General features: G+C 48.0%; 1 protein-coding gene across 1 annotated transcript in view; it reads left to right on the top strand.

Annotated features, from left to right (window-relative positions):
* The window catches only part of Tiam1 (TIAM Rac1 associated GEF 1), a 178,301-nt gene that overhangs the window by 121,659 nt on the left and 42,958 nt on the right, over positions 1–13,684 (top strand). The window contains exons 14-15 of the mRNA XM_051150194.1: positions 1,936–2,022; positions 6,989–7,213. Of these exons, the coding sequence (XP_051006151.1) occupies positions 1,936–2,022; positions 6,989–7,213 (312 nt within the window). The remainder of the gene's footprint in view (positions 1–1,935; positions 2,023–6,988; positions 7,214–13,684) is intronic.

Genomic DNA, 13,684 nt, shown 5'->3' with positions numbered 1-13,684 from the left:
ACAACGACAAAATAAAATTCCCACTTAGCAATTTCTCTTTCCATGCCAGCCTTTAGGTGGCACTCAGAGTGTAGTGTAGACATAGCTCAGATTACAGGGTGCTCAGAGTGAGAGGCTGTCTCTGGGTGGAGGTGTGCACAGGTCAGCCCTGTGGCTTTCTCTCAGAGGACGTCTGGTGCTATTACATCCTTAGGGTGTGGGTGTCTTTTCCTGCAGCTAGTTTGGAGTTCTTCGTTGTGTGTTGTATTGTGGACTCCCTTTGGCCATGGGTGTCGGTATGAGGGATTTCCTGGCAGCTCATCAACTCAGCTGCCTGTTCGGTTTCTTCACTTAGTCTTAATTGCTTCCTTTTCTAGGTCACTAGGCTGCTATCTCTCACAGCGCCTTCCTGTCTTTACAATAGCAGCCTCCTAATCGCTGGCCACCTTAATTTGATATTGAGTGATCTGCTTCTTCCCTGTTGGCAGCCATTGTGGCCATCATTAGAGTTTGCTGAGGTTAGAGTGTTCCTGTCCCACTTAGAACCGCTGTTGACTGGCTGTAAGAGCACTGTGTCCTTCCGTTTCTTTTACACTTGCTGACTAGGAAACAGCGACATAGACCTCACTGCAGCGGCTGTGCTGCACAGTGGTGCTGGCCTGAGTGAGCAGCTCTCCTCTTAGCCTACACAGTTGTCCTCCGGGGTGCTTCGTATGTTGGTCAAGTTTTGTCTTTGGAAAGGAAGTTGTGCCCGAGGTCCTTTTGTTTGCTCTGTTCACATTCAGAGCTTACTTGCCACATGGAGAATTCCGGTGTCTTTCTTGGGTCTGTATTTTGTACCCAAGTACCTAGTGCAGACTTTCATAGGTGACAGCCGGTCTCAGGCCTGTGGGTTCCCTGCCTCACTCACTCTTTGATTATCAGTCATTCAACACAAATAACATAAATTCCTGCGTGAACCCTGTCAACTGTGCCTCCAGAGCGGCCTCTGCCTTGGTCTTGCTGCGTTCCGACTAAACTGGCTGGTTCTCAGCAGATCCCATTAGCGTTTTAATTGCTCCCACTCCAATAAGAATGACAGTCAAACTGATAATATAGCAAAGATAGGAAGTTCTGCTCCCTGTCTGAGAGGGTTTAGGACTTGGAGAATTAACAATGGTAGGTGGCTTTTTTTTGCCTGCATGGGGTCACCCGTGGTACCATGGTACCATTCCCTGGTACCATGAACTAAACAGAAAACATAACATTCATTTTGCTTCAAAGGTCCTCATGGCTCTCTGGCATTCACCCTTATAATAGACGTCTTTCTTTCTTTTTCTTTTTCTTTTTCGTTTTGCCTATTTTTAAAAAACAACTTTTCTTCTCCCCTCAGCTCTGGTTAGGTAGTTAATATTCTGATGACCACTGTTAGACTATGCTATCAGTTAGCCAGACTCCAGTATGAAATGCTATGTGTACGGCGAGTTTTGGGGATGCAGTATTAAGTTAAAGCAGTGTCCCGTGTAGCAGTACATATGGGTGAAGACCTCGTACCCAGGGACTGTGTGTCCTAAGATGTAGACTGGATGAGGAGGAAAAAACAAAACAGGTGAAGGACCCTGGTGAGATAAGCCGGTCTGTCTGCTCTGTGCTGTGTAAGGAAGGCAAATCAGTGCCCTTCGCCAGGAAACAGGTAAGATAAAATAATGTCCTTTTGTTTGCGCTGACAGGCGAGTGTGAAGTATAAGGCTCAGGGATCTGGTAATATTTATTTTTTTAAGTAGCTACTTTTAGAATGATCTAAAAATACATATTTTTTTCCCCTGCTGTGTAAGGCAATCTGAGCAACAGGAAAAAAGAATCCTAAGTGTAACCCAAAACATAGACATCGATCGCTCTGTGCTCACAGCAGGTACTTCCTGTGGCTGCCTGTACATTCAGAGCTGTGAGCCCTGTGTTCTGTCTTGTGTTCCACAGGGTTTTTGCTATCTTCTGTGGATGAAGATGGCATCCGAAGGCTCTATGTGAACAGCGTCAAGGAAACCGGGTTAGCTTCCAAGAAAGGTAAGACTGTGGATGCGTTGTCTGTTTCTGTTTTTGTCTTATTGTTTGTTTGTTTAATTATTTATTTATTTTATTTAATTATTTTCAAGACAGGGTTTCTCTGTGTTAGCCTTGGCTGTCCTGGACTTGGTTTGTAGACCAGGTTGGCCTTAAACTCACAGCAATCCACCTGCCTCTGCCTTCCAATTGCTGGGACTTATCTTTTGCTTTTTGGTTTTTGAGGCAGGACCTTGATATGTCGCTAAGGCTGGCTTAGAACTCATGATGTGGCTCAGACTGCTCTTGAACTCTTGAACTCTGCATCAGCCTCTCCAGGCTTAGGGTCTACAGACTTGCAAACCCCCGTCTCCGACCTCCCACCCTGTGGACCTTGTCCATCTCATAGGTTACCTTTTGGGTTTTTCTCATCAGTAAATGTGTATAGAGAATTTGTCTCCTTTAAGAGAATTCCAAGGAAGTGGATTTAGTGCATGAATTTGTGTATGCAAGAAATGTCACACTCCTACATTTTAGATGTGGCTCTGAGCCTGGATCCAAGGGACTACTGCAGCATTCCCTTCTAATTACAATGGTTCTTCTTTATCTTCTGGGGGCCTCTGAGGCTTAGAGGAGGAAGAGCTTTGGTCCTCCCTGGTCAGAGCTATTGCCTGAGCCTGTAGCACCCTCAGAAGTGGCTGTTCCACTCCATCACTTCCTGGACAGTCTGCAGACATTGATTTTCAATCCAGCCCCCTCGTTTCTGTTGTCCGCCCCCTTCTGCTATGTCTCACCTGTTATCTTTTGGTCCTCTGAGAGCTCAGCATGCGTTTCAGCTACCTTTGAGCCCAGTTCTCCATCTCTGTATTCTCAGAGTTCCTTCTCAACCTAGATTACAGTGGACTGGACCTTCTGTAGCCATAGGCTCTGCACCTGTGGACGCTACCATTTGAAAATCTCCTGGGTGAAGGGTGTTGAAAAAGTTGTGAGAGACACATACATACATACATGAACACACATAAAAAGAAGAAAAAAAGCGTCTGGCACATGCTTGTAATCTCAGCACTCGAGGAGGCAGAGGCCAGCAGATCTCTGTGAGTTCAAGGCCAGCCTGGTCTACAAAGCATGTCCAGGAGCCTGTCTCAAAAAACCAAAACCAACCAAACAAAAAGTTATGCAAACACTGACTTATGCTCACCTTTGCACTTGTCATCATTCACTGCGCATTAACCATTTATGTTGCTTTAGGTCTGACAGGTAACTTACAGATGATTTACATATGGCTACATGCAGTATGGCCCCCGCTATATCTGCTGATATTGTCAAGGGCCACCCTGGAACCCATCTGGGAAGGGAACCATGAGAAGGCAGAACCTGTCCACTCAGTTTGAGGATCACTATAACAGAATAAACTGTGTGGCTCAAAGGCACAAGATTTTTATTTTTATTTTATTTTATTTTTTTGCCTCTCACAGTTCAAGAGACTAGGAGTCTGAAGTCGAGGTGTTGAGAAATTGATTCCTTCTGAGGCCTCAGGGAACAATCTGTCCAATGGCTCTTCTTAGACCTGGTGGCTGCCAGCCATCCGTAGTGAGGCTTGGTTTGTAGCTGATGCTCTCCCTTCTCCCCAGGGATCCTTGGTTTGAGGGCCACTTGTCTTTCCATGGTAGTCTCCTATGAAGAGGGGGTCCTTTGTTTAACACTCACTCAAGTTTCCACAAGTTTTGTCTCATTTAAGGGTTTATTTTGACTTAATTATATCTATAATATTACAGTTATAAAAACTATTTTAATCATCTCCATGATGTGTGCCTGAATCTCTTTCCAAAGAAGGTTGCTTCCTGACACTGTAGGCAGACATTTGTTTTGTTTTGTTTTTCATGGGGGCAGTGTTCAGCTCATTGTACTCATAAAAATATGCGGTGGGTCAGTAATGCTTAGAAACTACTTCGCTCTCATTCTTGGTATGGACTCTTTAGTTTCACTGAGGCAATAGGAAAATATACAGGCGCCTAGCACATCTGGGTCAGCTGTGCACAGCCAGGGCGAAGGTGGCATGCGAGGGGAGGAGAGTCAGACTCATGGATGCACTAGCTGTCATGGGGGAGAACCGCCTTTGTATTGCTTCTGTGTTTCCTAGACCACAGGCAGTCTGGAGGCTAGCGTTTGCAGAGGCACCGAGCTGCCCGCTGCTCTGCTAAGAGCTGAGACAGGGCACATCCCCTCCAGCCCTAGTGACTGATCTTATCGCTTTCAGCAGGATGAGTGTGCTGCTGGCCTGGCCGGGGGTGGGGGATCTTCTAGCTTTAGTCACTTCCTGTTTTAGTTCTTTGAGTCTGAGAATGCTGATGCTTGATGAAAGCAAATGTCTCCCTGACACTCTACAGAGGGTGGCCAGTGTCAGATCTAGCAGTTAATGCCAACCTCCATCCCAGCACACCGCTTTCAGGGATCGCTGCAGGCCACACAACACATTTGTGCATCTTGGGTACCAAATATCCCCTCCCCTACTTCCAGCCACTGTTCCAGTTTCTCTTGATTCTCCTGTGCAGCCAGCCTTTGATACCTGTAGTCTGTGAGATGTTTTCCTTCTCTCATTTGGTGAGTCCAAGTTCTTTGACCACTCATTAGCATGCAGAATAGGACTTAGTCTGGTGTTTTGAACACAGCTTAGGTGTCTGCAACCCTGTTAAAATGACCAGAATATGTTGTTGAGAAGAGAGGCCAGCGGGGTGCTGCCTAAGCGGATCTGAGCATCCTGTTTGCACTAATAAACTCTGTCTGGTTTTCACCCTCATGTCCTTCTGTCGCTACCTTGGGCTCTTGGCTCTTCTGTCCTGCAGCTAGGGCCCATGTTCCCATTTCCCCCACTGCGGTCCCACTCCCCCCACTGCTCTCCCACTCCCTCCACTGCTCTCCCACTCCCCCCTCTGCTCTCCCACTCCCTCCACTGCTCTCCTACACCCTCCACTGCTCTCTCACTCCCCCCACTGCTCTCCCACTCCTTCCCCCACTGCTTTCCCACTCCTTCCCCACTGCTCTCCCACTCCTCCCACTGCTCTCCCACTCCCCCCCACTGCTCTCCCACTCCCCCCACTGCTCTCCCACTACCCCCTACTGTTCTCCCACTCCCCCCACTGCTCTCCCACTCCCCCCCACTACTCTCTACACACAGGCTGCTCCTAGTTGGGTTTTATGGTGGCTGCTCTTGTTTTTGTACCTTAGTGTATCCTTTGACCTTTCACCCCAACTCCGTCATGGCCTTGTTTGTTTTGGGCTGTCATTCTCCCTTTGAGAACACCTAAGAGCCATTTACTGTCACCTAGTATCTTCATGATGGCTGCACAGACATAACCTGGTTGAGAAAGACATATGTCCTTTTGCTTTAAACAGTTTGGATACTTCACAGCTAGACTTTTCATGGTCTGTTCGTCCTTATTTCCAGGGCCGATTGGAGATGATAGCAACACAGAGAGCCAATGTCTACTGAGTATCTTTAGTGATTACATGATGGCTTCATTACCTCTCATCACCCCATTTCTTTTTTACATATGAGACTGAGGCTGGGGGCTACTCAGTAACAGTCAACCGTCATAGGCAAAGGCAGGGTTGCTGTGAGTTCAAAGTCAGCCTGGGCTATGTAGTGAGTTCCAGTACACACACAAGCATGCACACACTCACAGGCTCACACACGCACCAAAACCAAACATCAACCCCTCTGCTTTTCATATACTGAAGTTTTATGTTTTCTGTTTAAATATTATATGGCTCCAGATGAATTGTTTAGGACTGGAGAGATGGCTCAGTGGTGAAAATCACTGGCCGCTCTTGCAGAGCTCCTGAGTTCAATTCCCAGCACCCACATGCTCACAGCTCCTCTAACTGTAGTCCCATGGGATCGGATGCTCTCTTCTGGTGTGCAGATATACATGGGGACACAACACACATAAATAAATAAATAAGTCTTAAAAACAATGGATTGTTTATTTAACAGAATTTTACCTTTGACACAAAAACACTGACATTTCACTTCCATTACCTCCCCAGCCATTCCCTCCCGAGTCAGAGGTGGGTGTGTGTGTGTGTGTGTGTGTGTGTGTGTGTGTGTGTGTATTTTATGCTTGGTAATAGGTTTTATAAGTTTTGGAAATCTGAGTAAGGATAGCCAGGGTGAGCTCCAAATCAAGGAAGTGAGACCTCTCCAGAATGATCTTTCTGTGGAGTTAGAGCTCGCCTACATGGTTGCCTTGGGTGGGGTGTCCTCTCTCAGTTCCTCTCTGCCACATCCCTTCATTCACTTCCCTTCTCAAGGAGACTCACTTCCCTTCTCAAGGAGACTCCCTTCCCTTGGCAGTGTGTCCCTCCTCTCCCCTCCCCCTCTCCTCCCTCCCCTTCACCCCCTCCTCTCCCCTCCCCTCCCTACCCTTTCCCCCAGCATCTGGAGTGTCTGTAATAAAGGTTGGAATTGGCCCCATTTAGCATCAGCTTCTTGTTCTCCCAGATTGGACTTGTTCTTGGCCGCCCCTTTGGGGTCCAAACATTGGCCCTTCCCCAGGTTGCTCAGGCCCTAAGGCAGATGCTTAGAACACAGAAGTAATGGCTTTGTTTAGGTTATCCACTGGGGTCAGGATAGGAGGTCTAGAGTTCTCAACCTGTGAGTTGCCATCCCTTTTGGGGGTGTGTCACATACCCGATTTCCTGCATATCCAATAATTACACTATGATCTGTAACAGTAGAAACAAAATAACTTTATAGTTGGCATCACAACACAAGGAACTATGTTAAAGGGTTGCAGCGTTTGGCGGGAAGGTTGAGAAGCAGTGCGGGAGAGCCTTCTCAAGCCTGCCTGAGCACTGCATCCTGCCCCCAGCAGCCCTGGGGCTGTGAGACTCATTACAGGAGAGCGTGGCAGGCACCTTCTGGCAGAACTTCTAAGGAGGCTTGCTCTGATTTCTGTGACATTAAAACTTTTCCATCTTGCGTTGGCAGGCCTGAAGGCGGGGGATGAGATTCTTGAGATCAATAATCGTGCTGCTGGCAACTTCAGCTCCTCTATGCTCAAAGATTCCCTCTCACAGCCTTCCCTGGGCCTCCTGGTGAGGACCTACCCTGAGCCGCAGGAGGGGCTGGAGCTGCTGGAGACCCCACCGCACCGAGTGGACGGCCCCCTGGACCTCGGCGAGAGCCCCCTCGCCTTCCTCACCAGCAACGCAGGTAGGCCGTGCCCAGGGCTGTGCTTCATTCAGCCGCTGCTGCTGCGGAAGTGTACCACGCTCCACGACGTACCTCAGGGCTTGCTCCTGCAGGCACCAGGTGTCTGTGAGGGAAGCGGATAGCTGACCCTCCGTTTCCTGTTGACCCTTCAAAGGGAAAGGCAAGGTGTTTCTGTCCTGGAATATGTTTTGCCACAGATATGCTGGTCACACTCAGAAAGCTTTGCCTTTCTTGTGCCCACTGTTGTCTTGGAGAGAGGTGATGGTGGAGGCTACCATTTCATGGTTGTGGATGGAGATGCTGGATCTTCCTCTAGTCTTCCCTATCTCCGTCCTCAGAGCCTGCCCAGCCCTGCCTCTCTTTCCCTGCGAGAGGAACTGGATGCTTTGTCTGAGGGAACTTGTCTCGCAGGCATTTGGTTGGCTTCTCTCAGGTGACCAAGAACTGGGTCAGTGGGAACACTGCCCTCCCCTGTCCCATCTGCTACCCTTACCCCACTTTCTTCCTGCTCCTTCTGGCAGCTTGGGTGCCCCTGCCTTGGAAACCTTCCAGGGACCCCCGACAGAATTAGTGCCCACCCCCAGCTCTATGATCTGGAAAAGGTGTCTCTGTGGGCTCCAGCCATAGTATGCTGTTTGGTTTGCTTGGGTGGTTTTTAAGTTTTATTCTGACAGGCTCTCCCTTTGTAGCCCAGACTGGCTTGGAACTCCCCCGAATGGCCTAGGTTGACCTTGAACCCAAGATTTCCCTGCCTTAGCTGTCCTGGTGCTGGGATTAGAGGAGAACACATTCCTGCCTGCCTCACAGGATCCTGTCCTGCCTGCCTCACGGGATCCTGTCCTACCGTTTTCACAGGATACTGTCCTTACTGCCTGTGTCTTTCTCTAGTGGGTTTGTGGGTTTGTTTCCTGGGAATGAGTGTGTTTTCTTCATCTTCGCCTTGCAGCTCTTTGGACTTAGCATCCCACACAGGTGACCCATGCCTACTGAACACGAGAATGAATGAGTGAACAAAGGGACTGTGTGGGTTGTGCTAGGGTTTGGGTTGACTTACTAGGTTTGGTTTCAGAATTCTTTTCTCTTTATATTGTGTCTTCAGGGGGAGAAGAAAAGCTGGAGGCAGTGTGCGTGTGCCCTGGTGCACAGGCTGCTGTTGTTGCATCTCGAGTGCCTGTGTCTGAGCCATTGCCAGATTATAGTCTGCAGCTTGGCTGCTTAAGCAAGAAGCCCTGGGATCGTTTGTGATTTTGTTCTTGGAAGAATTTGACAATTTGACGCTTCAGAAAACCAAGGGGCTTAGTTACTGTTGACTATTGGGTTCACTGTGTCACAGTGGTTCAAGCTTTAAAAGCTTGTTGAACACCAAGGAAAGCGGATCAAGACCCTGGAGGCTGTTTTCTCAGATAGCCACAAGGTGGCACTCGGGATCCTACAAAGCAAAACCCATGGCTTCTGTTCTGAGACCAAATGAACCACATGAGGTACAATTAGGTTGTTTTAGGATTTTGTGCACAAATACAGGAGACAAGTGTGTGTGACTGTATTTGATTAATTTTCTATTAGTGTCACTTCTGTCATTTATAGACACAAATTCAGAATTAGCTTGTTGTAATCGACGACCAGAAACTGGATCACCCCACCTAATTTTGAGTGACCTGGATCCTTCCATGCACATCTGGTTTTTGGCTCTTTTCCCTTTGCAATGGCAGAGTGAGTGGTTGTGGTGGGGAGTTCAGGTATGCAAAGCTAGACGTTTTTACTCTTCAGTCCCTTGAGGATAGAGTTCTATGTCCGTATGTAAAGCAGACTCTTGCTCACAAAGTGCTTCCCTGCTTACTCCCACTGTCTATTTCTTACTCAAGAGACACTTTGTATATGATCTGTGAGTGTTTTTAAGTGATTGTTTTTTGAAACAATCTAGCTCTGTAGCCCAGGTTAGCCTAGAATCACTATGTACTGTATACCGAGTTGGAAATCCCCTAGTTGGAAACCCCCTGCACCAGCCTCTTGAATACTGAGATTATAGCGAAGCAGGCGAAACTGTTTGAGCGAACAGTGTTCTTGTCTGTATGTGTCTGTTTGAGAAGGATCTGGGTGTATTCTGTGTATATATAGGGGTCACCTGTCTTTGATGGAGTCTTAAGCACAACACTGGCTTTCCTGTAACTTCCCCTAGACCAGGCACCTGTGGAGGCCCTGTGCCAAGCACGCTGAAACTTACCCTTGCTCCAGCCAGCAAAACTGCAGCTTTGGAGTCCTCTGCAGGAGATTTATCTTTTCCTTTGTTTTTTTCCTAACCAAATGGCTGTGACTTGGAGCTCATGGGCCCCACCTGGGGCTCTGCCTTCTGGGTGCTTCCGCTTCCTGGTCCTTATTTAACGGCCGAAGATAAAAGGGGAAAGCCGGGAAACAGGATGGGATAGCCAGCCAGCCTGCCCCATAGCAAGGCAGAGAGATAACACACACAGCACATGACTGCAGTCAGCACAGAGCAGTCGGACAATGGGCAGGCTGGACTCCAGCCTTGGTCTAAGTTTAGAAGTAACTAAAAATAAGAGCCATCTAAAAATAAGAGTCTAAGTGTGGGGTTTGGTGCTGGGGTGTCTTTAAGGTGGTCATATTGAGTATTCAGTGACCTGGACAGAGGCTCAGGTGGGAAGTGTGAATATCTCAGGGACTTTGAGCCCCACGTGAGCCCTGGTACTGTCTGCCCAGCATGCAGAGTTGACCAGACCTTCCCCTGAGAGGTCCGGTTGAAGGTTAGGATTCTCTTTCAAGCTTTGGTTATTTTTGAACCCTCTTTCTCATATAGCAGCTTAAGCCTTGTAAGGAGAAACATCATAGACTGGTGGTTAAAAATAGACCCTGAACCAGGTTCTTTGGGACTGCGTTCATTTTGATGTTAGCCCATGGTCCCATGCGTCCTGATTCACCACTCTTTGCTCTGCTCTGTGTCCTCATTACAAAATGGAGACAAGAGCACACTGTCATCTTACCGGGTCTATGCGATGGCCACGTGAGTCAATAAAATGTTTGGACCGGCAGGAAGTATATAGGAAACAGTTTACATCCTAAGCTGCTCTCTGTCACAGGTGACATGGGGGATTGTCTAACTGATAATGCCCCATGGCTCCCACTCACTGCCCGCTCCTCATCTTCTGTCTGCAGCAGGTGGCTTGTGTGATGCTTGGGTTTATGAGTTGCACATGCATACATTTCCGGGTGGAGAGAGGGAATTCTGTAGTACTGAACGCTGAGGTCCCTAGACCCCCTTTCACAGCCCTTGTTCTGTGTGTTCAATTTGGTGGTTGCTTCAGACGGTGGTTTAGATTCCTTGAGTGGCTCCCGTACGGGCCTAGAGTGGGCCCACTTAGGCCACTGACTCTCCCTGTTTGTAGACTTGTTTTCTGTCCTGGGAGAATTGTGACTGCAGTGTGGTGACATGCAGACCTGACCGCTACCATCCAAGATCTGCTTATTCATCGAGAATTTTGTGTTGGAAATGCACCACGGAGCGCATTTTCTTCTCACTCCTTGATAAAAGAGGGCAGCACAGTGCGCGGTTAGCTTTCAAAGCTTTGGGCAAGGACAGTCTCGTGCATATTCAAAGACCCTGTTCTAGTTCACGGCCATCTGCAATACACAGGTTCCAGCTGGAGTTTTGCTGGTCCTCTTTTGGTCCTTCCCAGACATTTGTTTATGAATATACGAGGAAGGTAGTCAGGACAGGCGTAGGGTGGCTCCCTCTTTGGCCATGACTCTAGGACAGGACAGGTGTAGGGTGGCTCCCTCCATGGCCATGACTCTAAGACAGGACAGGTGTAGGGTGGCTCCCTCCGTGGCCATGACTCTAGGACAGGACAGGCGTAGGGTGGCTCCCTCCGTGGCTGTTACTCTAGGGCAGGACCCTTGTTGTGCAGGGACAGCTGGTGGGAGAACTCGGAAAGGACATTCGTGTCATTTCCAGGAAGCCCCTTTTGCGCTCTCATGGGATTATTTTGAGTATGGATCTCAACGCTTTGGGTCAGGTGGATCCTATGGTGTGAGGGGCTGTTCTGTGCACCCTACAAACAGTTCTAAGATTGTGCTACCTGTCCAATCCCAAGCAAACTATCCTCAGAGACTGCTGCTGCCCAGACATGCACCCACCCCACCTCGTGACAAATCTCCCCTAGCTGAGTAGCACTGGCGAGGTTTACTAGAAGGCACACATCTGCTCATTTAGCTGTGCATCTCAGCGAGCACTGCTGTAGGAAGGCAAGCAGACCCGAAGTTCTTTTAGAAGCTTCCTAAAACATATATCCATTGTGTCTTAATATACCCAATGTGTCTGGCATGTCCCTTTTCTGCCATTTGTACTAAGGGAAGACAGAAAAACTTATTTGGATGTCCACTGCTTTCTCCAAAATGAGTAAAATTATTGTGGCATAGGATATTAACCATGAAATTTGCCAACAAAACAAAGACACTTCTGATAGCAATTATACAATAAAACAATGTTTATGCAAATTCTAAGAATTATCATTAAGTGGCACCTGGGTGTCCTTTTAGAAGTTTTAAGTGTGTGTTTAGGGGCAGGTGTGACACAGGCAGCATTGCTGACAGTGACAGGTAATCCTATGTAGCAAGTACTACAGCAGCCAGGACTAGGTAGCAAGACCCTCTACACACGTGCATGCGTGTGCGTGCGCACACACATACACACTAGTTTCTCTTAAGTTTTGTTATCACAGCTGACCTTGATTTCAGTGGCAGCACCTCTCTGACGCACCCTCCCTCCACTTCTTCTTGACTGGTTGAAGTGAAGCAGGTGCCTTGCTTTACCTCATTGAGGAGCCTGCAAGTTTGTGTTAAAGACACTGGACTCCCTGGCGGAGCTAATGCCGTTTGTTATTATTTGAAAAGTGGGTGTTCTTGCATTTTGAGCCAGAGAAGCCCAGCCTAGGTGACTGACAGCAGGCCAGTGACACATTAGAGACAATTCAGACCAGACTTAGATTGGAGAGCTGGAGACTCTTTGACAGGCCTCCCGCACATCTGTCTGCTGCTGAAAGGAAGCTGTGGGCCACAGTGGACGCAGACGTACCTCCTGCAGGAAGTAGATTCCCTGGCATCTGGTTCAAAGGAAAAGCCCCTGTGTTTGCCATGCAAGGCCCGGGCACCTTAGTTCAAAGGAGGCATTGTTTGCACCAGGCACGGACAGTGCTGGATCTGGCTAGCCAGTATGTGTTTTCTGTGCTGTACAGAGATGGAAGGCTCTGCTTTGTTCTGATGTTCCATGGAGATTTCCTGAGGCTCTGCATCTAGGGAGCGGGGAGGGGTGGCATGAAAGAGCAAGAGCGCAGCTTTGTCTTCCTGCAAACAAATCTGGTCCAGTCTTGTGAGGATTACCCCCCAGCCACACATGGTCCCTGTTTGTTTGTCGATAAAGTTCGCAGCCATGTGTGTCTTGTAAACTGTTGGCATGCCTTGCTTTCTGTCAATTAGCACATGGCCAGCTTCTCTGGGTCCTGCTGGGATGCAGAGGATTCGGTGCCTTGTCCTGATTTGCAGTGACATTTGATTGATGACATCCGACGGGTTCAGTGTGTGTATAGTGGGTGTGTGCCTTTGCACACTGGGGGGCTTCATGTTTATGTTTTTAACAATCATTAGTGTAAGAGATGGAGAGGCGGCTCAGAGCTTAGGAATGCTTGGTGCTCCTGCAGAAGACCCAGGTTTGATTCCCAGCATCCACATGTGTCTGTAACTCCAGTTCTAGGAGGTCTGATACCCCCTTCTGGCCTCTGTGGGTACCAGGGATGCACATAGAGCACATAAGATACATGCATTCATACATACATACATACATACATACATGCAAACTACTGGAACACATAAAATTAAAATGGAAAGAACTTTTAGAAATCATTAAAGTACTTTATATTTTATTTCCTTAATAAGCTGACAAGATTAATTATGCCCAAACCTATAATTGTTATGACTTTTTCCAAAGTATTTTTATTACATTTTTATTTTATGTACCCATATATGTGTGTGCATATGTGTACATGGTGTACATTTACTGTGGCACACGTGTGGAAGTCAGTGGACAAGGTGCCGTGTATCTCTCACGGTGTAGGCTGGATGGCCAGCTTGGTGCCTTCACCTCCTGAGCTGTCTCTCCACCGAAAAGTCATTTCCTTTTGATACAGGGTCTCTTGCTCTACTCCAGGGTGCCTCTGACTTAACCCCATAGCCCAGGCTGACATCCTCCCTCCTCAGCCTCTGAGAGTTGGATCGCATGCATGTACCACCAGCCCCACTCACAGCACATACTTAGCCGTCTCCATTTTACCGCAGTTTTGTTCTGTGATAGTTTGGTTTCTAGTTTTGTTGGCTGCTTATGCTGGTACCGTGTATGGTGGGGTGAACATAGAATCCTTTTAATCACATAGCTGTGACATGACTGAAAGAGAAAATGGAACCATC

The sequence above is a fragment of the Acomys russatus genome, chromosome 8 (assembly GCF_903995435.1).
Source record: "Acomys russatus chromosome 8, mAcoRus1.1, whole genome shotgun sequence".
Lineage (NCBI taxonomy): Eukaryota > Metazoa > Chordata > Mammalia > Rodentia > Muridae > Acomys > Acomys russatus.
The sequence above is the reverse complement of the archived record's forward strand: the minus strand, read 5'-3'. Positions and strand labels throughout refer to the sequence as shown.